The sequence below is a fragment of the Mustela putorius genome, unplaced genomic scaffold, assembly GCF_011764305.1.
Source record: "Mustela putorius furo isolate JIRA1106 unplaced genomic scaffold, ASM1176430v1.1 tig00003942_pilon_pilon_pilon, whole genome shotgun sequence".
NCBI classification, from domain to species: domain Eukaryota; kingdom Metazoa; phylum Chordata; class Mammalia; order Carnivora; family Mustelidae; genus Mustela; species Mustela putorius.
Window position 1 is genome coordinate 20,047,231 of NW_025422087.1, and position 27,555 is coordinate 20,074,785.

The window sequence follows — 27,555 nt, forward strand, 5'->3', positions numbered from 1 at the left end:
TTATAAACTTGTTCGTCTCTTAACAGTGATACAGTTAATCATAACACCTCACACTTAGTCTGTGTTTCTGTGTTGTAGAAGTTACTCTAGCTAGAATAAGCAGGTTTACATACTAAACTCATATGTTAGTTCAAAGCTAATATTAAGTAAGAGAAACTAACTTTTCCAGGAAAGGCACACAAGGAAAAGTTATTTTCTGTGCTACTGAAAGGGCACTCCATAACACAGAGGAACAATACTGTAGGGCTTACATGGAAGTGTTCATGTGCATTGCATTTTAAAAATCTCTAATGTTAAGTTTCATTAAAGGACTCCAGCCTGGGCTTTTGAGAGTCTCGCCATTAATAGGCCTATGTAAATTCTTAATCCTCTTTTTTGCTGTCATTATGTTGAGAATATAAAAATGAATAATTGAATGATTGAGGAACATTCCTGAGTATATTATCTGGAGGAATTATTGGGGCAAAATTGATGTCCTTTCTCTGTTGGAAACAGTGACTAAACAGAAAGTGGGCAGGCTCCCGGTATTGTTTGGAAGGTCATGCTCCTGGGCTTTGTACAACTGCAGGGTATTTAAAGTTCCTGGTATCCTTGGCAACACAAACTGTTTGTGATACCAATTGGTGCTTGTGTTTCAATGATGTCATACAATTTACAGATCCACACAATGGAGCTCTTGTTTGTGGACCTACAGAGGAGTTCTGACAATTTCGGAAAAGCACCTGAATACCATAGGAGTTGAGGCTTAAGTGTGTGTGTGTGTGTTTGTGTGTGTGAGAGAGGGAGAGGGAGACAGAGAGGAAATGTGGCAGAGAGAGAGAGAGATATTTCTCTGAGGTTTTAATTTTAAGAAACAGTGACAACCTTACTCTCTCTATTGCTTCATCTTTTGAGTTTGAATTCAACTTTGTTTTAAACAAAACAAAACGTATCACCCACCACACTTCTCATTGTTTTGCATTCTTGTAATTGCACTTGAGAAGTATATACACATTTTCGTACTAATTGAAACTTGTAGAAAAACAGATGAGGATTAATTGCTCTTCTCAAGTTTAGCCATCAGCTGTGCAGTTTTAAGAGGCTTAGAGACCCGGGAGTATTTGAACTAATTGGTTAGATTAAAACAGTGCCATTAGAGAGATTATTTTCTTATTTCTTCTCTTCCCTTTCTCCCTCTCTTTTTAAAAATAATATGTGAAGTTATTAGTAGACTGACCTAAATGATGTACATGAAATTGCCCAAACAGCTTAAATAAAAGACTGTATCTCTACCCTTATATTCACTTCTTGTTTCTGTGGTCAAAAGGCATAGGTTTGTTGACTTCGTTTGTTAAAGTTTATGTCAAGAATGTGTGGATTCGGGGCACCTGGGTGGCTCAGTGGGTTAAAGCATCTGCCTTCGGCTCGGGTCATGATCCCAGGGTTCTGGGATCGAGCCCCGCATTGGGCCTTCTGCTCGGCAGGGGGCCTGCTTCCTCCTCTCTCTCTGCCTGCCTCTCTGCCTACTTGTGATCTCTATCTGTCAAATAAATAAAAATAAAATCTTAAAAAAAAAAAAAAGAAGAAGAATGTGTGGATTCATGGCACAGTGGTATACCAGACCCTTTCCAATGGAAGTTTCCTCTTATTAGAGAGCATACCTGTGTAGTCCCCCCCCCCCCAGAATATTTTCAAGGAATGATTTGTTTACCTACATCATACAATTCTGAAGATCATTCATAGTTTAAAATGGACTTTTTCCCTCTGACGTTTTATTACATTTTTAGCATCAGTAGTTTTGAGTTGGAATAAGAAACTAACCCATTGTTTCAGATGTGGCAAATACAAAGAATAATAAGAGCTAGCATTTATTGCAGGCTTAATATATGCCAGTCCCTGTTCTAAATGCTGGACATTTCTCATGTAATCCTTACCAAATCCCTGTGAGGTAGAGACCATAATGTTCCCATTTTAAAGATGAGGAAGCTGGGGCCCCAGGAGGTTAAGTGTCTTGACTACAGCCCCACAGCTGGTAAGCAATAGAGCAGCCATTCCTTTTCAGGCAGTCTGACTCCATATTCTGTGTTCTTATCATGATGCCTCTCTGAAGCAATGATAATAGTGAGAACGGACATTTACTGAGCACTTCCCTGTGTGCCAGAAATTGAGAAATTTCTAGTGTGTTAACTCAATCAAATAACCTAAGTTGGGACATGGGTCCTGCTGTGACTCTGAGTCTTACTCTGCCAAATTCCTGTACTTGGGTAGCCTCTAAGAGATCTTTACAAACAGTTTGTACGTGCTTAAATCAGGATGGAGTTATACTAAGCAGCTCTCTATCAGAATCCTAGCAGAGGTCACTATGTACCAGGGCCCTGAGTTAGTATCACCTTCCTGCATATTCAAGTACTGTATTACTTATCTTATGGGGAAATTAAAACCATAGAGAGTCATATGAGTAGTGTAAGTTTCAACCTGATGTTCCAAATGCTACTTAGATATTTATAAAACAAACAAGCCTTATAGCCAGCATTTCTTTTCTTATTCCTAGGGTTTTTAAGTAGACTTGAACTGGTTAAAAATAGGTGGTTCCCTAGTAACAGGTGGTTCTCTAACTAATAATAGAGGAAGTTAAGCATCTGTGGACTCAAAGTTAGCACTTCTCTGCCACCCACGCTATGTATCGTGATAGAGAAATTAACTTATGAATGTGCTGAAGTGCTTTAAACTTTGTTTTCTTCTTTGTCCATGAACTTGATATTGATCAACTTAGTTTGGAGCCTCCCTTTAACCATTTTCTCATTTGGTAGGACTTAGCTGTATATTTTTAAAGTGAATGTCACTTTAAAATGTAATCTTAAGGGGAGTCTGGGAGGCTCAATGGTTAAGCATCTGCCTTTGGCTCAGGTCATGATCCCAGGGTCCTGCCATCAAGCCCTGCATCAGGCTCCCTGCTCATTGGAAAGCCTGCTTCTCCCTCTCCTACTCCCCCTGCTTGTGTTCCCTCTCGCTGTCTATCTCTCTGTCAAATGAATAAATAAAAATCTTTTTAAAAATGTGCTCTTGGGGCACCTGGGTGGCTCAGTGGGTTAAGCCGCTGCCTTTGGCTCAGGTCATGATCCCAGGGTCCTGGGATCGAGTCCCGCATGGGGCTCTCTGCTCAGCAGAGAGCCTGCTTTCCTCTCTCTCTCTCTGCCTGCCTCTCTGCCTACTTGTGATTTCTCTCTGTCAAATAAATAGATAAAATATTTTTTAAAAATGTGCTCTTAAGTCATAGTAATAAATGCACATAATTACAAGTGTGTACTATGAGAAATGAAATGAAAAAGAACAGTTATATTCTCTTACCCAGTGCCTCGGCTGGTTTCTGTTCCATAGAGACAAACACTTGTAACTTCTTTAGAGTTTTCCTCCACTACTTATCTTCTTATTTTTAAATAACTCATGCATTCACACCTACACATATGCACACATGAAAATATAGACAGACTTAAATAGTTTCAAACACTCTTTGTTTGGAACTGTCTTTCACTTTTAGTCTAACTTTAAAGTTTTTTTCTGTGCATGCACATGTGCGCGCGTGCGCACACACACACACACACACACAAGATCATGACCTTATTCCCTTTTGTAACTGAGAAAGTGGAGTCTCAGGTTAAATCATTTGCCCAGATCATGGGAATAGTAAGTGGCAGATTTGAATCTAGTCATCTGACTACACAGGTAAACTGTTGTTTCACATAAGTCAAACTCATTCAAAATGAGACTACACAATGATTTTCTTCCTCCTTTCAGTGCCCACATGGTTAATCATAATACCGCAGTTGTGTGCTTAGCATATGTGAGGCACTTTGTTAAGTATTTGATGTGCATTATTTCATTTGAACCTCACAGAAATCCCTGAGAGTAGGTGTTTTGTCATCCTTTTTTTTTAAAGATGAAGAAATTGAAGTTTGCTTAGGTTGTGTGATTTATCCAAGATCACACAACTTAAAAATGGTAGAACTGGAATTTTAAAGTTTAATTTTTATTGGGGCATCTGACTGGCTCGGTCGGTGGAGCATGTGACTCTTGATCTCGGGGTCGTGAGGTCAAGCCCCCCGTTGGATGAAGAGGTTACTTTAAAACGGATTATTTTTATTGAAATCTAATGTACACAGAGTAAAGTGCACAAATCCCATAGCTTCATATATGGCTTGATGAGTTTGCATAAAGGCGACATCCTTGAGTAACTTTCGTCTTGCTGAAGAAAGGAACATTGATGGCATCCCATACGTCCCCCGATGCCCTTTCCCAGTCCCTCTGCCTCTGGAGGGTAACTATGTGGCTGACTTTAATATTGTAGATGCATTTTACTTACTTTTGAACTTTATATAAGCATAATTATACATCTTTTGCCTGTCTTCCTTGGATTGATACTATATTTGCAATTTCCTCCACGTTGTTCCATGTGGTTGTAGTGCTTTCTGTCTCCTGCAGTTCACCTCCCCATCTATTGGTGGGCATTTCAGATTGTTTCTAGTTTTGGTTATTATGAATAGTGTCACTGTGTGCAGTCTTACACATGTCTTCTGGTGAAAATATGTCCTTATTTCTATTGGGTATATATCTAGGAGTAGAAATGCCGGATAGTTATATGTTAAGTGGACATTTGGATTTTTTTTTAAGATTTTATTTATCCATTTGAGAGAGTGCAAGAACGAGAGAGCATAAGCGGGACTCAGGGAGATGGCGAAGCAGGCTCTCTGCTGACACAGCTCTCTTCATCCCAGCACCCTGAGATCATGACCTGAGCGAAAGGCAGATGCCATCCAGCCATGCATATTCTTTTTTATGAAGTGACTGTTCAAGTCTTTTGCCTATTGTTTGATTGTATCGTCTGCCTTTTTCTTAACAGAATACATGGGTTTTCCTCAACCTGTCCTCCCTTTTCTGAGGCAAGAACTTTGGCTCTTTTAATTTTTTATTCTGGCATTTACATACCTCCTTCATCTTAAATAACATTAATATACTGCTGCCTTTTTAATTCATCAATTCTTGAGATTTTTATTGATTTTTGTTATGGTGGTTGATGAGTTAGCTTTCAAATGGAATCATCCCAACTGTCTTACTATAATTTATATATATATATATATATATATATATATATATATATATATAAACAGAAGCTCTATTTCCTGGATCTTAAAGCTTTCTCTCTTTTTATTTACCTCCTCCTTTCATTCAAGCACATGCTCCAGTATTTTAAAAAATGGTACAGTAGCAAAAAGCGTGGTATGATGTCTTCAGCATGCCAGTCTCTTTGTTCACACTGTTCCGGTCAGGATTGCTTGTATTTGGTGCATAGTTATCAGCCTCCTATTTCTCTGTGATCATTTTGAAATACTCTTTGATTCTCTCCTGAGCTTGGAATAGCTGTTGTAAAAATATGGTGTGCTGTTTTCTTGGTTTATTCCCTGTTATGGATTTAAAGGTTTTTTTCTCTCTTCCCCCCAATTACTTTATGTAGCTGTATCTTAGAGATAGGACTGTAAGGAGGTGATAAAGATTAGATGGTGTCATTATGGTAGTACCCTAATCTGATAGAACTGGTGCCTTTATAAGAAGAGGAAGAGATACCTCTTTCTCTCTGTCATGTGGGGACACAGCAAGAAGGCAGCCATCTGCAAGTCCAGAAGAGAGCTCTCACCAGGAACCAAATTACCTTGCATTTGATCCTGGATTTCTCAGCCTCCAGACCTATGGGAAAATAAATATCTGTTGCTTAAGCCACCCAGTTCTAAGGTACTTTGTTATGGCAACCCATGCATACTAGGATACTCCCCATAATTTGAGGCCTTGAATATCAAAAACATTTTTATTTTATTCACGCACTTGGTTGTTCAGCTAAATGAATAATTTAGGTTGGAAATAATTTTCTTTCAGAATTTTAAAGGCATTATTCCATTGTCTTCCAAATTCCTGGGACGCATTTGGGAAGTCCGGATCCATTCTTATTCTTGAGCTTTTGCGTGTAAACTGGTTTTTCTTAGCGATATACTTCGGTGGATATATTTTTTTCTAACATTTTTATATTGCATCTCCTGGATTAATTTCTCAAGTATCTTTTCCTTTTTCTTTTCCATCTCTGTCTCCGCCACCCCCGCCCCGGATATTTTCTGAACTTTATCTTCTAACTCTACTGTTAAGTTTGTTTTCATTTCTGATATGATGTTTTTAATATGTAGAAAGCTCTTTTTCATTCTATAATTGTTGCTTTTTATAAAAAGCATCCTGTTTTTGTTTAATGGACATCATTTTTTCTCATACCCCTTGAGGATAATGATTGTTGGTTGTATTTCTTCTCCTGGTATCATTTGTGTCTCCTTCAAATTGCCTTTTTCTTTTTGTTTTGATCTCTTTTTTTCCTCATGGTAGAGACTTTTCTTTGATCTCTGGTATCTTTACCCCAGATAAAATGGGAAGTGAGAAATTTGCCTGGAAGATCTGAGTATAGAGTTGGGGCTTGGCTACTGAAGGCTTTTCTGTAAGGTGATCTAAATGGGCTATTTGTTGGGAGAATCCCCTTTGGTTCTTTCTCTTGAACAGATGTGATACCCACAGAATGTTCTTCTAATTGCCACCTGGAGATCAAAAGGCTATCTGCCAGTTTTATGAGTCAGTTGGAGGAAGGGAGAGGTGGTGTAAAGAGAATTTTGTGGGAAGCACTTCTTAGCTTTTTTTTTGCTTTTTTTATGCTCTTCTCAACCATAATGGTCATCCTTTAGTTCATCCTTGATTTCATCCTTCCAAGAGAGCAAACCTTCATTCTCTTACCTGGGTGGTTGGGAGTGGCAGTTCCCTGTAGAATTAATTGGAGAGAAGATCTTGGGACACTGGCTGATTCTTAAATCAGCTTACCCAGGTCTCATTTTAGATGATCCCTCCTCCCCATTGAACGATACCTAGTACTAGCCTATCCATAAACTTTTTGAAGATACTCTGATATAAATTGGGTTGGATCTTAGCTTTCCTCACTCATGGACTAGGTTTCAATTTTCTCAGGCCTGGTAAGTCAGTTAACACTTGAATATATTCTTTATAGCTTCTAAAATTTTATTTAATTTTTCCCTATTTCTGTTTTTTTCCATGTAGATGGAGTTTTAGCTCTTTCTCTGCCTATAAATATAAACTTACCTTTAGTTTTAGTGGGGTTTTGAGAAGAAATGAAATTATGTATGTTCAGTCTTACATTTTAACTTTAGTAGCTGCCATTTATTTCTTGAAATGAAATTAGAATAAGGCATTTGTGGCCTCCTTGAAGCAATTCCAGGTTTTTTTGTAGGCCAGGATTAAAGGTTTGGGACCTGGATAGAGATATAGCTTTAACTTGTTTTTTTTTTTTTTTTGTTTTTGTTTGTTTGTTTGTTTTTGTCCTAATTGGACCCAAACTAAATTCATTAGCTACTTTTCAAACTTGGTCTTCTTCCAGAATTCCTACTCTCAGTAAATGAAAACCCCATTTAGCTCTTGACAAATGTATGCATCAGTAGTGTCACTCTTCTGTTTAAAATTCTTCAGGGTCCCTTAAAAAAAAAAAAAAATCTTCAGGGGCTTCCTTTCCTTCCTAGATTCCAGACCAACAAACATCCTTACCCTGGTTCCAAGATCTCTCTGCATGACCTTGGCCCAGACTATCTCACCAGCCTGCTAGCTCCTGCTCTTATGCCCTTACTCCCTGTGCAGTAGCCAGAGAGCCCTCCTTTTTAGGTGTCTGAGGAGTGAGCAGAACCACTTTGTCCCTCAAAGTTTTCTGGGCCTGTGATTTTATTCCCCTGAAATGCTAGTGCTTACATTCCCCTCTCCACTGACCATCTTCCTATTTGCTATAATGCTACAGACTTAAGTCCATTGCTTTTTTTTTTTTTGTCCATTGCCTTTATTATATGCTCTCACAACATCCTCTGCTGCTTCTTATAGTGTTTATCATAATTGTTTAGATTAACTATATTCTAATTGTACAGTATTTGACCCCTCTACTAAATTAAAGCTCTATGAGTTCAGTGATGGGGTCTGTCCTGCTCGCTGTTATTTTCCCAGGCTCATGTACAGTACTGTGTGCACAATAAATACTCACTGAATTAAAAACAAAACATAAAGCAGGAAGAAGCTTTACTGATATGCTGGAAAAAATTCTAGATCACATATCAGAAGAACTAAATTATAAGGTAACTGCTAGGTGCATCACTTTGCGGAAGTAATTCTCTTTCTCTGAGCCTTGTTTTATTGATCTATGAACTGAAGGAGTGTGCTTTACTAGTCTTTAAACATCTCTTTCAACTCTAATTTGTTTCCCAAAGGATCTCTCTCTTCCATGCATTTCTTTTTGTGTTGAGCTTTGTTTTTATCTCTACTTGACACTTATATCAGTTGCTTCCCTCTATCCATTTTTTTTCTCCTTACTGTCTGTAATGTGGAAGTATCTCTTGATAGGTGAACTCTCATCATCCAAATATTTGCTACAATGACTTGGAGATTTTTAACCTAAAACTGACTGTCCAAATTGAACTGCCATTAAAAGAAACTCGCATGTGTGTTCTGGCCAAAAACATTAAGTTGCACGTGAATCTGGGTAAGAGAAAGTGGAGTAGGCTACCATCCTGTATCAGTTGTTTTCCCAACAGGATTGTATTTCGTGATCATGTTGTTTAAAGGTTTCATGCAATTGAAATATCTTTTAAGATAATGGAAAAGCCTGTGAAAAGTAGGTGAGCCAAGGAGGCTTAGTAAACCTCTTACAGTAGGAGAAATGATGGAGATGATAAAGGCTAATGAGAGACCAAAGAAAGACAAAAGACATAAGCTTTGCTGTGCATATGTCCCCGTGTACTGTGTGCGTACGCTTGTGATTCTTACCTATTTTTGAGAAATGATAAAATTATGGAAGTGGTGTTAGTTTTAGAAAGCCTTGTTAATTTTATTTTGTTGTGCCATTTGCATTCACTATGCATCTTAACTGAATACTTATTTACCTTACAGTACGTGTTAGCAATATAAGAGGAAAATGTAATTTGTATCTGATACTGTATATTGTGCATAAACATACCCACTAAAAAGTTCATGAAGTATTAATGATTTTGCTTGTTTATTTTTAATTTAGAAGTTTTGGTGCATATAGATATATACAATTGGATATATATAGATATATACATTAGATATATAGATATATACAATTGGAATATTATATAGATACATACAATTGGAATATTATATATAGATATATAAAGATATAGATATATACAATTGGAATATTATATATATGAAGTATTAAGAATACTTAATATTTGGGGAAGTAAGTTAATTGGGAGTTTTAGATGAGCTTGAACTAGATTATTCTTTTTTCACTTAAAATCAGAATATAGTCTCCTGTTACATGAAAATTTGCCATGCAGCACATTTGCAGGCATGGATTAGGTTTGGATAAGAAGGGTGTCAGTTCTATTTGTATTGGAGATATTGAAGAGAAAATGGTAAATACTTCCTTTTACTGCTTTATAGTCTCATGTTGTAGGTATTTGTTCCCTCCTCCCAATTTGAGGTCAGTGGTTTTTGATAAAAAGAAAGGATTTTCACTTCTTATGTAAGTCAGCTAAGTTGCATCAGGACTGAGCTGACTGAATTGGGTTGTCGACTTAGCAGTGAGTGATTGATAGGATTCTTTAGAGAAGCCTATATTATCTCCTTGATAGTTTTCACTGTAAGCTCAGTGATTTGTGACTCAGACAGATTACAATTCAGAAGAGATGCATATTTAGCTCTCTGAATTCTAGCTCAGTTGATACTGTGGAAAGAGGTAGAGCTATTAAAATTTTTTAATGCTGCCAAACTCTTGATAGGTTTTATTTTTAAAATAAAACCAGCCTTCTTTTGCTCCTTTGGATAGAGAGATTCTGTTACAGTATTGGCTGTATAACCAATTGCTAAAACCTCAGAAACTGATCTCTCAATAGTGGTAAACTATTTACTCTTTTTTTCCTTCTCCACTAAGAATCACATTCCTTTTAAAGCTCTAATTCTTTCCCGAGAGCAGCTGCCCCTAAAGGAAAGTGATGAGATTCAATTCAAAAAGAGGCAAGCGTGGGGGTATATTAATATAGGAAGAGGTACTAAATATAACAGAAGAAATGAGTATTACATGGTGTTTGAGATTGATTCTTAATATAGTCCATTTTTCTACCAGTAGCAGCAATATGAGACGCAGAAATGATCTTGAGTTTTGACCATTTCTGTAAGATCATGGTTATGTTTTAGGGGACAGATTAGTATTTTCTTAGACTTTTCTTAAATTTGCACAATACTTGGCTGTTTAAGAAAAACTTGCATGTAGACTTTTTTTTCCCTTCTAAGGATTAGTATATAAGTGAATTATTTTGAGTAATTTGTATTTTCCTGTTTAGGTGAGAGTAACTGTAGATGTAAGTGGTCCTGTTGGGGTTGAAATACAAGCTGTGATTGACCGTCATCTGTCACCTGAATGTGGCCTCATTCACAACATTCCATTCAGTTATCCAAGCCATGGAGCTGCTTAAGCAGTATTTGGCCCTGTGTGGGAATTATGAGACTTAGTCCTTCTAATGCATGTCTGAAAAGCAGCAGAAAACCATTTCATCTGCTCTGTCTGCTCTTGCACGGCACATGGGACCAGGTGCAGTGCAAACCATACTAGTGATGTGGAAGGGAGAAGTAAGGTGGAACCGTCATAGCAATTGTTTCCCATCCTGGTCACCTTCTTTAAAATAGTTAGATAATAGCATCCAATTAAAATCAGTTCTTCTAAAAAACGAAGTGTTACCTTTATCAAAAATCTGATTGTCTACTATAAAGGTCAGACTCTCAAGGAATATATTACATTGTTATCAGGTAATTGGTAGAGCTGATGTCAAGTCCCAGGCTTAGGCCCAGGTGCTGCTGAGACTGAGAGGCAGGGAGCAAAGGGACCCTTTGCAAATTTTAGCCTAAAGGAAATCACTCACCAGAAAGAAGTGTCAGGTGATGTCTCCTACCTGCCCTCCCTTTATCTTAAAAAGGGTAATGGGCAACCGAGGGGATTTAGTGATGAGCCACCAGTGATCAAGTAGCAAGGCAATTAAGCCTCCATAGTTAAGAAGGAAACATATGTGCCTGGCTAAGCATAAAAGACACAATATAAATTCATTTCAACAAATAGTTATGGTCTCCTAGTGAATTTATGATAAAGACTAAAATGTATTTTCCATAAAGGCAAACATTTCTGACCTAGTAATGATTTTTATATCTTAAACAAACTGAATCATTTATTACTTAGTATTCTTATTATTCACCAAGGTGAGTGTGACCATATTTAAATCTACTTGGGCCATCAGTTTATAGGCACTGTAATGTTATTTGCCAGCCCGAGGGCTCATTGTGTGTCAGGACAAAGCAGAGTTCATAGCCAATAATTTTCATGTTTGGGTAGTTATTTTAAGAAGACTTTTGTTTGCTTATTTTGAAAATAGGTATTTTCTGACATTTTGACAGGATATGGAGGGTAGAAATATAGGGAGAGGATAAAATAAAGAAAATTAAACTTTATTTTAATGTCCTGGTTGGTTTTGTCTCTCCTTTCAATACTGTAAGAATGAAAGAGAGTGACTTAAAATATATTGATGTAATTGATGGCAGCCACACCAAGTATTGAGCAGACAGCATTGACTTGTTTTTAAAATTATTTGGCCATGTATCTAACGTTAGGGACTGATGCTAAGCAGCATGTTACAGTTTCGGACATTATGATGAAGAATTGCCTTCATGTGGCAACTCTAACATTTCTGTTGCAGCAGAAATTGCCCATAGAAGATAGCCAAGAATAGACCATATTTTGATAGCTGTATGGCAGGGCAAGGATTTTATTCTTTATTAGAAAAATAAAGAACTATCTTTATAAATACAGTTTGTTAGTTGGCCTATGAATATAAATGATATTTAAACTTGAACTTCTGTTAAAACTGTTTTTAACATTTTGGTGAAGAGAAAAACAGTCCTTTGTGTAGTTCGGGAAACTGACATATTCTTAGCTAGTTTGAGTAGCATAGGTCTGTTGTAAAGTTATTTAGATGTATTTTTACTTCTGTAAGAAGGTGGTCATTCCAGTTGCAAGACTTTTATAAAGTAATGTTTATATTTTCACTTTGAATTTTAACCAAATTCAGAATGAAAACAAGTCTGATAATTGAAATTTGAATGTTGGGAAGAACTTGCATTAATACACTGAGTTGGCTCTGGCGTGGAAATAAACACACACACACACACACACACACACACACACATGAAAATATAGATCTTTCTAAGTAGTTCAGAGCTATGCAGTTTATAACAACTACATGCTTCTCTTTTAATACATTAAAATCTTGCCTGTATAGATAGATTTCCCAAAGCTTTGTTTTGTTTTTTGCTTTTTTAATTTGTCACTAAGAATCAATGAAAGGCTATTGAGATTAAATGAAACATTGGGGTATGCATTAGTTGAAAGAGTCTCTCTGTAGAATACTCTGTAAAGCTTGCTTTGGATGGCAGTAGATAGGTTTAGGATTTTACCAATTGCATTTAATTTGTAATGTTGGAAATTATTTATCTATTTATTTAGATTTTATTTATTTGACAGAGAGACACAGCAAGAGAGGGAACACAGGCAGTGGGAGAGGGAGAAGCAGGTTTCTGGCTGAGCAGGGAGCCTGATGCGGGGCTCAATGCAGGGCTGGATCTCAGGACCCCTGGGATCATGACCTGAGCCGAAGGCAGATGCTCAATGACTGAGCCACACAGGTGCCCAGAATAATGCTCGAATTTTAAAAGATCACGTGGCTAGTAAATGATGTGATTCCAAAATCAACTTAGATGAACTTCTAAGGAGCTGTATGATACAGAAGTAAAATTTCTCACAGCTGTTTTTTCTTTGAGATTCTCTATTTGGGTCATGGACTTGTTCTTTCCACTCTCCTTATCCCATTTCTGCTTCTAATCAGATCCCTTTATTTCTTTCCTACTGTAAATCTTTTGAGATGCTTTCTAAGTCTGGAAGAGATAAGAAAATGCTTACCCTCTAAAAGAAAAGTTACAGTGAGACAAGTTATGGATTATACCTAGTAGAATTCCCAGCTCTGTCATACCATTTTGGTTCCTCATCTTTGTCAAAGGATGTGACGGGCCATGATGCGCCCTTCTCTGGTTACAAAGAAGGGTTATGAGGAAGGGTTATACACAAAAAAAATTGTTGCTGTTGTTTCTTTGCCAGGTAGTTACTAATTTATATTAGTACTTGAGGAGGCCCAGGGTTTGCCTTTTAATTGACAGATAGACTAAGTAATCTGGTATTTTGAATGCTGTTTTGAGGTGATTTGGATATAAAGGATTACAGTGAATCCTTCTAATTCATTTCAAATTCAAAAGTTTCCCTTTAGGTTTTCTGTATTCCTGTTTAGAAGAACTTTGTTGCATTCTTCTCTGCCAAGTTCCTATTTCAAAATTAGGCTCACATGATCCCTTTCTTTCTATTTCACTGTCACCTGTCTATGACCCTAATTATTCCATGGCAGGCCATTACATTAGCCTCCCATCCATTATAGAAGGCCTCTGATTTTCTCCTGCTTACTTCATCTTAGCAAGCTCTTGCCAGATTTCCTTAGCATCCTCATTGGCTTCCTGTGTCTAAGCTGTGGTTTTTATTTTTTATTTACTTATTTATTTATTTATAAGATTTTATTTATTTATTTGAGAGAGAGTGAGTGAGAGCATGAGGGAGGAGAAGGTCCGAGGGAGAAGCAGACTCCTCCCCATGGAGCAGGGAGCCTGATACAGGATTCCATCCCAGGACTCTAGGATCATGACCTGAGCTGAAGGCAGTCGCTTAACCAACTGAGCCACCCAGGCACCCTAAGCAGTGGTTTTTAAAGTATGGTCTGTGGAATCCTAGACCCCAAGGATCCCCCTGATCTGTTAGGTTAAAACTATTTTCACAATACACTTGCCTTTAATAAAAAACGAAACTGTATGGACTTTTGCACTGGTGATGGAAAAGCAATTATGAGTAAAACCACCAAGGCAGTAGTAGGAATCATGGCCATGGCTCCAGACTGACAGTGGTCATTGCATTCTCCTCTGCCACATACAGAAGGGGAAAACAGCTAATTTTCAGAAAACCCTTGAGAACTCAGAGAAAGTACTTAATTTTATTAACTCTCAACCCTAGAGCTCACGTCTTTTTAACATTCTGTCTGATGACATGAGAAGCGCCCATGAGCTGTATACTGAAGTATGACGGTTATCACAGCAGAAAGCGTTTTGTGCAAATTGAGCTGCAGGCTGAACTTGCTGCTTGTTTTCATGGAACACCACTTTTACTTCAAACAACAACAGAAAGACAAACTATAGTTCTTCAGTTGTGGTTATTTGGCAGACATTTTCTGGAAAAAGAAAGACATAAACCGCTCCTGTAAGAGGAAAAAACCCAACAGTATTTATTGCTAATGATAAAATTCAAGACAAAAAATGCTTGATAGCTTCCCAGTGAAGACTTCTGTGAGAAGGTTAAGACTTTTCTGAAGATTAATGAATGTGATTTTTTTATATTAAATAATGAAAAGTGCCATAATTTGGAAAATCTGCAAAACTAAAGCAGTGTTTTGGAAATGATCAGTGTCTGGTGTTAAAACCTCATGCATATGGGTAAAAAAATAAAAAATCCATACAAAGGTAAGGTACAGCAATGATTTTTAAGGTAACATGAAAAGGTCATTGCTGTGGGGTCCGATTCCATATTTTACTCACTTTTTAAGAAGTATCCTCTTGTCAGGCTTTTGTATAGTATTAAAAAAGATGATCCACAATTATCTAAAAATGCTATTAAAATACTCTTCCCTTCCAACATACCTGTGTCAGTCCAGAGTTTCTTCACATACTTCAGCCAAAAACAACATGAAGCAATAGATGAAATGCTGAAACGAATATAAGGGCCCAGCTGTCTTCTCTTCAGCCAGACATCAAAGAAGTGATTTGCAAAACTTAAAACAGCATCACTCCTCTCACTTATTTTTGTTTGTTTTGGAAAATATTTATATTTAATTTAAAATATGTTATTTGTATTGATATATAATAGGTTTGTTTTTATTACCATGAAATGACTAAATATTTTAAATATTTCTCAGTTTTAACTTCTGGTATGGTAAATATTGATAAATATGGCCCATACAAATAAAAACTCTTTGAAGTCCTTAATAATTTTAAGAGCTTATTTAAAAATTTTTTTTTTTAAGATTTTATTAATTTATTTGACAGAGATCACAAGTAGGCAGAGAGGCAGGCAGAGAGAGAGAGAGAGAGAGAGAGGAGGAAGCAGGCTCCCTGCTGAGCAGAGAGCCTGATGCGGGGCTCCATCCCAGGACCCTGAAATCATGACCTGAGCCGAAGGGAGAGACTTTAACCCACTGAGCCATCCAGGTACCCCAATAATTTTAAGTTTAAAGAGATCCTAAGACCAAAAGAATTTGAGAATTACTAGTTTCCATGATAATAGTCAGTCTTAGAGAAGTGCTTTTCAAAGGGATCCAATGAGTAACTTATGATTTTTTTTTTTAAGATTTTATTTATTTATTTGAGAGAGAATAGGAGAAAGACTCTGAGCAGGGGTTAGGATAGAGAGAGAAGGAGAAGCAGGCTCCTCATTGAGCAGGGAACCTGACTCAGGACTTGATCCCAGAACCCTGGGATCATGTCCTGAGCTGAAGGCAGACACTTAATCGACTGAGCCACTCAGGTACCCACCTCTGATGCTTTTTAATGTTTCTAAAATTATTCAATTTTTGTAATAAAGCCAGCATCCAATGCCCTTTACAGGGCTGGGACAATGGAAAGTGAATTTTTTTTCAGTTTTGCAATTACGATTCTTATTTTAATTCTGTTATCCTTTTCTCTAATGAACTTTAGACACTAAATATAATTGGAAGTCAGAAGTTCGAAGTATGTTACTAGAGCTGAGAGGGAGAGGGAGGAGGTAGGGGGTAGGAAGGAGGGAGAAAGAGAGAAAGAGATTGATATTGATTGATTGATTGACTGACTGATGGATAGTATTGGTAAGGTGAGCCTGTCCTGTGATAATATAATCTTAATATCTAAGCTTTACAAGTATACTGTTAATTCATGTAAACATGGAAACAAGGACATGATAGAATGAATGGATTAAATCTATAGGGTATTTTAGAATCTTACTTTATCTTGTTATTTAAAATGTCTTTTAAACCTTAATCCAGAAGTGCTTAAAATAACCCCCCAAAATCACTTATTCTAATTTCTCTCTTGTTTTCTTCCTTGGGGTACATTCTTACAAAGTGATCAAAAAGTGGGTATTAGATAATAAATGTGAAACTATAAAATTTATAATATGGCTAACCAGTCTCATCATTTAGACAGAACTTTTTTTTTTTTTTTTTTTTTAAATACAGTGGTATTACTCCCTACTTCATTCTACCTTTAGCACTGGGGAGGAATAGTTTGGGGACCCAAAATGCTGTGTGAGACATTGTGTTGTTTCCCAATACCACAAAGAAACCAACAACAAAGCCGAGGTTGGAGGAAGGGAGAACATGAAACAGTGAGATTTTAGGAGAATTACTCAGGATGACACAGGGAAGGGAATTTAGGCTTTCTTAAATTCAGTGCTGATATAGATTTCTATTTGGTCAGCAAATCTGAGTTATGCTATAAATGTAGTATCCTGTGTTCTAATTTTATTGACAGAGCCTATTAGTGTCTTCTTGCTTAGTATAGATCCTAAGATTACTGTTCAAATTAAATTACAGTGGGCAGCTTAGGTCACCCATGGCTAACTTACGTAAGCAGGTTAGTCATTTGAATCAAAACTTGTCTAGGCCACAAAACCACCACATTTCCACATAAAGTAGGTGCATCCCTCTCCGTTGAAGTGGAGTTGGTATTTGACTCTAAAAATAGGCCTGCATTGTGGTAAAAATCTAATCCATTTGTTTGTCCAAATCATGTGAAGAAAATCAGCTTTGACATGGCTTTTAAGCACAGGCAAGAATCTTTTCTATGTGTCAAAAAGGATGAAGAATCTCATCTCCTTTCAAGCTTTTTGTGATAATTCTAGGACATTCTGAAGTCTTGAGGAAAACATAAAAATAATTTTAGATGCTCTATTGGAATACAAGGGGAGAGTTGAGGGCAGGGAAGAGAGTTTGTGTGCTAGAGAAGCTATAGTTATGCTGCGGTACGCAGTGAAGAGAAAACAGACCCCGGACAGTGGGGGCGGCGGGGAAAGGAAAGCAGTGAACTAAAATTTGGTAGCACGTCCAGCCAAGCACCAGGAACAAGTTATTTGTAGGGTAGTTGATAAGTTCCCCTAAATATGCAGAACAGCAGGGTTAGATAGATGTTTAGAGAGCAAAGGAAGGAGCGCTGAAGAAAATAGTGGTCACACGAGGCAATGCAAAAGGAGAGACCTACCCCTAAGTGCCCTAGTTACCAACTTGCTTATTTCCGACAGAATTCCAGCTGTAGCTTTGCATATTTCGGGGATTATAGCATAAAATATCTAGGACAATATTTGTATTTCCTCCAAGCCAGGACCAGCAAGGCCTATATTGTCTTGTGATAAAAAGTCTTGTAGAAAGTAATAGTAATGAAAACACTCATGTAATAGATAAAATATGCTTATTTATGATTTACAACTCTCCTGCTGTCATCGTAGGTTGTTTTCTGATTTCTCCAGTTTGAGATGCTCCTCTGGCGTAGTAACTACATAGTAATAAATAACGTCTTTAAAATTATCTCTTCAGTATATTCCTGACAGGAATTAGTCCTTCATGGCTGAAGAACTTTTAATATTCACCTGTTATAAAAGGCTTATTTAGTGGATCCGATGTGTAGTTTTGATTAAGATGTGTTGCAAGTTTTGCAGCAGCCCAAATGAATGAACAGTTCATTTAAAAAAAAATTAAAGTAACAAAGTGAGAGTAACCACTTGGTATTTAGTAGGAAAATGAGATGTTTGAGAAGAGCCAGACCTTTAACTCTGATGTGCATCTCCACCTCTAAGAGACCTGATGGTAATATGTTTAGATCTTTCCTAGAGGAAATTGCTCTCTGGGTTTTTAAGATCTTACTGGCCTCTAGTGGTAATATGATGCTATAGTTTCGATATTTTTAATTTTTACACGTGACTAGAGGTAAAGCCATTTTGAAGACACTGGTTGATAATAACTTCATTCTCTGTCTGGGGTCAGCAGTACTCTCAAAGTGTATGTGTAACGTCGCCTTCTTCCCGAAGACAAAAGACTCTGTCTTTTGTTCTTGTCTCTGAGTCATCCCCACCTCTTTATTTGAATGATGTTAGTTTAGCTGTGGAGCAACCTCCCATTGTTTTAGTACTTGTGCAGTGGTGATTACTGTGTCAAGTTTTTGCTAACAATTCTTTCTAGTGTTTCAGCCCTTTTTTCTTCAGACTAAAGCGCCAATTTCCCCCTCTGTTTATAACAGTTTATTTTCTTCAGAGGGAGTTAAGTTTTCAACTTAGCATTTAGGTTCATATTTAAAACTCGTTATTTAATTCAATTTTGAAGAATCTTACATTTGAACTACTAGTCTACTGAGTAAGCATGATACTGGTTTCTCACTTTTGTTTTTCATATTTGTCACTCAGATGTCAAGGGGCCACCCACCCATCGTCTGTCTTGTGGCCAGTCACCCTACACAGAGACGACAACATGGGAGCGGAAGTATTGCATCCTCACAGACAGCCAGTTGGTGTTGCTCAACAAGGAGAAGGAGGTGAGATGGATATTACTGAGGAAAGCTACTTCTCTTTCTGACCAGATTCCTGAAATCTAGTTTTTATGTGCATTTTGATATGTGACATTTATAGAAATGGAGAATGGAGGCTGTGTGAATGATAGATTATAAATACAGGCATACCTTCTTCTATTGACCTTCACTTTATTGGACTTGGCAGATATCACATTTTAGCAATTTGTGGGTTTGTGGCAAGCCTGTGTTGAGCAAGTCTGTTGGCGCCATATCTCCGTAGCGTATGTTCATTTCGTGTCTCTGTGTCCCATTTTGGTAATTATTGCTTCAGGCTTTTTCATTATTGTTGTATTTGTTATGGTGATCTATGATCAGTGATCTTTGATGTTACTGTTATAATCATTTTGAGGCACTGTGAACCATACCCATCTAAAACGGTGGGTTTAGGGCGCCTGGGTGGCTCAGTGGGTTAAGCCGCTGCCTTCGGCTCAGGTCATGATCTCAGGGTCCTGGGATCGAGTCCCACATCGGGCTCTCTGCTCGGCAGGGAGCCTGTTTCCTTCTCCTCTCTCTCTCTGCCTGCCTTTCTACCTACTTGTGATCTCTCTCTGTCAAATAAATAAATAAAATCTTTAAAAAAAAAATAAAAAAAATAAAACGGTGGGTTTAAGTGATAAATGTGTGAGTTCTGATGGCTCCACCAATGGCTGCTCCCATCTCTCACCCTCTTCTCTGGCTACTCTGAGATCCCTGAAACACAACAATATTGAAATAGGCCAATTAATAACCCTACCATGGCCTCTAAGTGTTCAAGTGGAAGGGGGACTCTAATATCTCTCACTTTAAGTGAAAAGCTAGAAATGATTAAGCTTAGTGAGGAAGGCATATTGAATGCCAAGTGAGGCCAAAAGCTAGGCCACTTGCACCAAACCACCTGATGATTGCAAAAGAGAAGTTCTTGAAGGAAATTAAAAGTGCTACTCCAGTGAACACAAGAGTGATTAAGAAAGTGAAACAGCTTTCTTACTGAGACAGAGCAAGTTTCAGTGGTCTGGAAAGGCTCGAACCAGCCACAACATTTCCTTCGGCCAGAGCCTATTCCCGAGCAAGGTTCTCTCTGTGAAGGCTGAGAGAGAGAGAGGTAAGGAAGGTACAGAAGAAAACTGGAAGCCAGCAGAGGTTGGTTCTTGAGGTTTAAGGAAGGAAAGAAGTCACCGCTAGTATATGAAAGTACAAGGTGAAGCAGCAGGACCTGATGCAGAAGCGGTAGCAAGTCCTCCAGCAGATCTAGCTAAGATCATTCCTGAAGGTGGCTACACGACACAGCAGATTTTCAGGATAGACAGAACAGTCTCCTATTGGACAAAGATGCCTCCTAGCACTTACATAGCTAGAGAGAACAAGTCAACCCTGGCTTCAAAGCTTCCAAGGACAAGCTGACTCTCTTGTCAGGGGCTCCTGCAGCTGGTGACTTGAAGCTGCAGCCAGTGCTCATTCCCCAAAACCCCAGGGCCCAGAAGAGTCATCCTAAATCTACTCTGCCTGTGCTCTAGAAACAGAACAATAAAACCCAGATGACAGCACATCTGTTTACTACACAGTTCCCCAAATATTTTAATCCCACTGTTGAGATCTCCTGCTTAGGAAAAAAGATCCTTTCAAAATATGACTGCTCCTTGACAATGCACCTGGTCCCCCAAGAGCCCCGATGGGCACGTAGAGCAAGATTCATGTTGTTTCCATGCCTGTTTTCATTAATGCAATGCCCATTCCACAGCTCGTGGGTCACTGAGTAGTTTTGACCTTCATGTCTTATTCTATAAGAAATACATTTCCTAAAACCATAGCTGCCACCGACAGTGATTCATTCCTCTGATGGATCTGTGCAAAGAAAATGGAAAGCCTTCTGGAAAGGATTCACCATTCTAGATGCCGGTAAGCATGCTTGTGACTCCTGGATGGGAACAGGTCAGAATATCCATATTAACAGGAGTTTGGGGACGAAGTTGATGCAAACTCTCACGGATAGGACTGTGAGGTATTCAAGACTTCAGAGGAGTGAGTAACTGTGGCTGTCATTGAAATAAGAAGAGAACTAGACTTGGAAGTGGAGCGTGAAGATGGGACTGGATTGTTGCAATCCCACAGTAAAACTTGAATGGATGAGGAGTTCCTTCATGGGGATGAGCAAAGAAAGTGGTCTTTCTTTCTTTTTCTTTTTAATTTTATTTATTTGACAGAGTGAGAGAGATTACAAGCAGGCAGATAGGCAGGCAGAGAGAAGGAGACAGGCTCCCCGTTGAGCAGAGAGCCTGATATGGGGTTCAATCCCAGGACCCTGAAATCATGACCTGAGCCAAAGACAGAGGCTTTAACCCACTGAGCCACCCAGGTGCTCCAAGAAAGTGGTTTCTTGAGAAGGAATCTTCTGGCGAAGATGCCATGAAGACTGTTGAAATAACTACATAGTATTTAGAATATTATATAAACCTAGTTGATAAAGCAATAGCAGGGCTTGAAAGGACTGACCCCAGTTTTAAAAGAAGTTCCACTTCTTTGGGTAAAATGCTATTACAGCATTGAATGAGACAGAAATTGTTCAAAAAAGGAAGAGTCTAATGCTGTGGCAAATTTCATTGTCGCCTTATTTTAAGAAATTGTCACAGCACCCCATCCTTCAGCAAACGACCACCCTGATCATTCATTAGTCACCAATATCGAGGCAAGACTCTCCAACAGCAAAAAAGTTTATGACTCCCCGAAAGCTCAGATGATGGCTAGCATTATTTGGTAATAAAGTATTTTAAAATTAAGGTATATGCATGGTTTTTTTTAGACGTACTGCTATTACACATTTAATAAACTACAGTATAATGTAAATGTAACTTTTATGTGCACTGGGAAACCAAAAAATCCATTTGACTCGCTTTGTTGTGGTGGTATGGAACGGAACCGGAAATGTCTAAGTAAGTCTAAAGGGTTGCTTGTGTCATAATAGCCAGTTGTCATGGAGGAGGAAGTTCAACAAGATAGTGTTGGAGTTTCACTGAGGAACAGTGAAATAGATATTGAGTTGAGCGATTTGAAATGAAAAGAAATTGGATTGGTAGACCTGGCTCCAAAAGTTTCTCGGAAGCATTGTCAGACACGATGTCAGTGTAGCTGACAGTTGTCAGTGTAATAAATGGCACTTTCAGGGATTAATTGAAAGAGGTTTAATGAGGGCACTATTGACAGAGACATGGGCAGCATAAGGGACCCACCAAAGAGTGTTAAGTGCCATGAACTAGTGACAGCAGAAAGCTTATTTTCACTCTAGACTTTGAGGACCAAGGAAGGGAGCAGTGCTTCTGGAAACCAGAGAAAGGGTTGCATGAGAGGGCTGCTTGGCAGTCGCTGTGGTGCTGCACAAAAGAACACAGCTTCTACACAAACAAAGATGGCCGGCAGGGAGGAAGCAAAGGAGAAGCAACACTCCAGCTCTTTTCCTGCCTTCTGATTTCTTGCCAGTTGTTACCTACTAGCCAAATCTAACTTGAGGCAAGAGGGAAAAAGATTGCTCTTAATGTGTTTTGTGCGGTTTGCTTTCTGAAATACACAGCAAGGGAGAGAAAGGCAGTGAGTACATCTGGAGAGGCTGATGATGTAATTAGCACAGGCATCAAGTTCTAGGTAAATTTTCTGTCCTTCTAAATGAAAAAAATCCCTTGAATTTCTCATATACTGTTTACTACTTTACTCAAACTGTGACAGTATGTAAGTCCTTCCACACCCAGATAACTCACTTGCTTATTGGTGATTTAACAGAGAGGTGGTATCATTCTGGTTTGGTTGGTCCATAACCCTGCTTTACTCCCCACCTCCATAACATAAAAAAATGAATGAAGATGATCTTGATAAAAAAGAGGGATTGATGGGAGGAAAGGGGAAGTAAAGGTCTGGCTCAAAAAAAGACAAAAATTACTTGCCAAAAAGAGAGGTAAATACCTAAAAAGCTGTAGGTAAACTCTCAGTTTAGTAAGTCATCCTTCCTGAGAAGTGAGTTCAGGGGGAGTGGTGAACAAGAAATACATTCCTCAGCTCTCAGCTGTGGGTGCCTAGCTCCCTTTTTTCTTCTCCTTCCTCTCTGTCCCTGTTCTTTTCCATTCCTTCTCTTACTCAGCCGTCTTTAATATAGTAAAGCGAAGATCATAATGACAAAATAATTTGTTTCTTTTATTTTAATAGGCAGTTCTTACTTTTGAGGACCCAGCTGGGATGCTGGGATGCTTATTCTTTTTCTCCAGCCATTGAAAAATCTGCCTTTATTTTGTTACCATCTCCCTACCCATGACTCTTTTCTAGTATTTTAATATTATTAAGTTTTATTTCATTAAAATAATGTAATATAATAAAGGTCAGCATTTTCTGGGGATAGTCTAGTACATGTTGCTGTGTTTATATTAATACATAGTAAAAATTGGTAGAGTGAATAGTAGTATAGACGATTTCTAGTTATTCAATTTGAATAAACAGATAATTGAAAATGTTCATTTTTACCAACCTGCTTTGTCAGCAAAGCTGTTAATGAGTAATATGAATAGATCATTTGCTAACTTTCTGCCCTTACCTACCTTTTATTCAGTTTTGTACTATAAGAAATTAAGTAGCATTAGGAGAGAGAGCATAAGGTCAAGAAACGTGCCATATTTAGAACCAAGATGAAAGATTACTGATAATTGAGTATTCCAGGCCTGGGCCCTCCTTTGTCTCATAAAATCACTGCCCATGAGAGGGATATCTTTCTAAAACCGTATCTTGCGTACTTTGTTTTTGTGCCAGGCATCCTCAGTAGCCCTGGACTGCTGGGGAACCCCCACACTCCGACCATGGAATTCTCCCACACTCTGTATATGGCTCTGTAAATCCTCTTTTCTGTCCCTGCCTTCTATTCGTCTTTTGCCACCTCTTAAAATCCTATCACTATACCCAACTCACAGTCCATCATCAGCAAAACCAGCTGTTTCTTCCAGCTGTTCTTTGTAGGCATCCCTTAACTTGCTGGTTGCAAGAGAACCTTTGTTTTCCTTGAGAACACCATCTTCTGTGAGGTCCTGTCAAGCAATGGCTGTTTTTCGCCTGCAGCGCTCATTCCACGCTGCTTGTAGTAGGTGTTCTTCCTCTTCCACGACTGCTTCCTGCCCTCCCTAAGAAGTCCAAATGCTGCATCTCCTCTTAGAGTTATCTTCCAGGCCCCAGCCATTCCAACAAGTTTTTGTTGACTTGAGCTCCTGGCTCATTATCATTAGTTTCAACACTACTTTGGCCTTACTTTGTGATGATTCCAAAATCTGCAGAGACACTTCTTCCAACACAGTGGGTCTGAGGTCGGTGACCTCTCTCCTCCAAGAATCTTTTCCTCTGCCCCACTTCATTGCTACAACTTCTTCATATTTTCAATTGCATGAGTTTTACACTCTGATCATCACCTTCTGCCTTTGTAGCTCATCCCGTATTCCAACAATCCTTCAGTCCTTTTGAGACCCATGGTCTGTCAATGCTGTAACCTTTAGTGCCTCCTTAGACCTCTGATATCTCCTCTTCCCTCTTCACCCAGCCCGAATTCCATGTCAACCATTCTGATTGCTCCCTTCCATAGTATTTCCTTGCCCTTCTCATGCATTATCATGCTCACTTGGCAGCACAGTAGCTCAGTTGCATCCTGCCCCTTGTCTGTCCTGCCCTGCTTCCATGCAGCATAATGTGTCTGCAGAAGATCCATCATGTTGACGGTCTTTAAACTAATGGCTGCAAACCTCATGTGAGCTGCTCATGCTCCTTGGCAATCACAAAACATTTTCCTAGCTTAATTATTGTCCAGCTCTCCTGAACTAGTGCTTCTCAATCTATGGGTGGTAAAGTGTTTTCTCCACCTGACTGTGAACAAAATCCAATAAAATGAATAGTTAAGTAAACCGAAATTTTAAAAAGATATAAATACACCAAGTCACAATTTTTAATTAGACTTAACCAAAATGAAATTATGACTCAATAAATATAACCATAACGTAGGAAAAGAAGAAATAAAATTATGAAAAATGTACATGTTCATGGAAAGTGTGCTGTACAATGAAACAAACCCATTGATCATGTAAGGCACACTTTTTCTCAATTTCTATGCTATTAAGTTATTTATTGCAGACAGCAACACTTTACTATTTACAGTTTACGCAAGACCTTGGACCACACTTTGAGTAGCACAATCCGAAATGATTTCTAAAATGATTTTTTTCTCAGGGCCCATGGGTGGCTCGGTCAGTTAAGCCTCTGCCTTCTGCTCAAGTCATAATTTCGGGATTAGGCTCTCTGTTCTGCAGGGAGACTGTTTCTCTCTCTCCTTCTGTGTGTGCACTCTCTCTGTCTCTCACTCTTTTTCAAATAAAGAAATAAGATCTTTTAAAAAATTATAAAATGACTTCTTTTTCACATCTCCTCTATTCTAATGCTTTCTCCACCACCCTCTTATAGCTGGTTACTTAGCCGCATAGTTCACTGAGAAAATTCAAGCACCCAGACGAGGACTTCTGCATATATCACTACCACTTACCATGCCTACACATCAGCCAGCAAGCATTTTGCTAGACCCTGATTTGTCTCTTCTAACTATAGCTGATCTGTCTACAGTCCAGCGGTCAACCCCTCCACATGTGCACATTCCATTACTTCTCGCCTAGTCAAGGGTGGATTACTAGCCATTCTTCCCTGCTTCTTTTATGTCTTCAGTTTTTTTGCTCTCTACTTGATCACTCCCCATCAGCATGCTATATTTTTCCCATCTTAGATGAAGAAATAAGCCTGGATTAATCTTACTCCTATCTCCAATTTCCACCTCTTTCTCTCCTTCCCTCAAGAGTAAAGATTCTTGAAAATTTTGAAACCCATTGTCTCTAATTCCTCTCCTCCCATTCTCTCTTATACATGAGACCACTCTGTCAGAATTGTTCTTGTTAAGCTCACTGGCGACCTCCATCTCACTAAATTCAGGGATCAGTTCTCCATGCTCATCCTCTTAATCTGCCAGTGTCATTTAATACAGTTGATTGCTCCTTCCTTCTAGAACCACTTTCTTCTCTTGCCTTCTATGACCTCATCCACTCTTAGTGTTCCTCCTGCCTCTCTGGAGTCATCCTTCCTTCTGAGTCATCTTTGCAGATTTCTCTTCTCTTTAAATCCTAACAGGGGAGTGATGCAGAGTTTAGTCCTTGGGCCTCACTTCTTTATACTCTCATGCAGTCTTGGGACTTTTAATACCCTCTAGTGCTGTGATTCCTAGTTTTACATCTCAGGCCTATGCCTCTCTCTTCCCTAGACTTATATATCCCTCTCCCATCACACCCTTACTTGGAGAAATAGTAGTCATCTCCAACATGTCTCACACTGGACTCCTAATTTCCCCTCCCAAACCTGCCAGAGGCCATTCCCATCTCTTTTCATGATAACTCCATTCTTGCAAGTTTTGAAGGCTAGAAACTTCCCCAACTCACTATCTGAACCATTCTGGCATTGTTAGGATTCTTTTTTTTTAACCTTATTTTATCTTTTCAGTGTTCCAAGATTCACTGTTTATGTACCACACCCAAGTGCTCCATGTAATACGTGCCCTCCTTAATACCCACCACCAAGCTCTCCCCCCCCCACCCCCACCCCCATCCCCTCTAAAACCCTCAGTTTGTTTCTCAGAGTCCACAGTATCTCACGGATCATCTCCCCCTCTGATTTCCCCCAATTCCCTTCTCCTCTCCTTTTCCCAGTGTCCTCCATGTTATTCCATACGCTTCACAAGTAAGTGAAATCATATGATAATTGGCTCTCTCTGCTCATCAGCATGTTCCTGCCTCAAGGCCTTCACCTTGCCTTTTCCCTCAAATATTTGTATGAATCACTTTCTCACCTCCTTCAACTCTGCTTACACCTGCTCACCTGTTCAATAAGGCCCACCCTGACCAACCTGTTTAAAGTTGCAACCCCTCATCATATCTCCACCTAAAACTTTGGTTTAATTACTTGCCTCTGATTTTTTTCCCCTATAGCATTTACCACTTTCTGAAATGCCTTATAATTAACTTATTAGGTTTATTGTCCTATTGTCCTATTGTCCTGTCCCTACGAGAACGTAAGCTTTAGGGCAGGAATTTTGTCTGTTTTGTTCATTGTTGTATTCCTCAGTGCTTAGAACAGTTCCTGACACCTAAGTAAATTCTCAATAAATATTTGTCCAATAGAGTTTTTAAAAGGCAAATTATAAGTGTTGATTCTAAATATCCATTTCCTTAATAAATTTTAGAGATGAACCTTTTTCTCTCTTTCCCTTTTATGTTATAAATCTTCCCAGAACATGAGGCTTAATTCCATATTTTTTCTAAAACTAGATAATAAAAAAGGAGAAAAATAATCTATAAGGTGCTTTTCCATTGTTGAATATTTGATTCATTTTTATTTATTGAGCACCTATTTTGTGTGTAGTATTATGGTTACAAAGATGTAGTCTATTTGGGGACACATTGAGGTAAATTCAAAGCTATAATCATTTGGAACTCGACAAAGGTGATAGCTGTACAACATTGTCAATGTACTAAATGTTTCTGAATTATTCATTTTAAAATGGCTAATTTTAGGTTAAGTGAATTTCACTTCAATACTTTTTTTTCCAAAATTATAAGCATAAGGGAAAGATTAACTGACATATTGCCTGGGTGGGTTGTGATGTGAAATGAAGAATGCCAA

General features: G+C 38.4%; 1 protein-coding gene across 5 annotated transcripts in view; it reads left to right on the plus strand.

The window, feature by feature from the left end:
* Positions 1-27,555, plus strand: part of RASAL2 (RAS protein activator like 2) — a 359,235-nt gene that overhangs the window by 150,787 nt on the left and 180,893 nt on the right. For all 5 annotated transcript variants that reach the window (XM_004761975.2, XM_004761976.3, XM_013061135.2 and 2 more), the window contains exon 2: positions 18,689-18,816. In XM_004761975.2, coding sequence (XP_004762032.1) covers positions 18,689-18,816 — 128 coding nt within the window. The remainder of the gene's footprint in view (positions 1-18,688; positions 18,817-27,555) is intronic.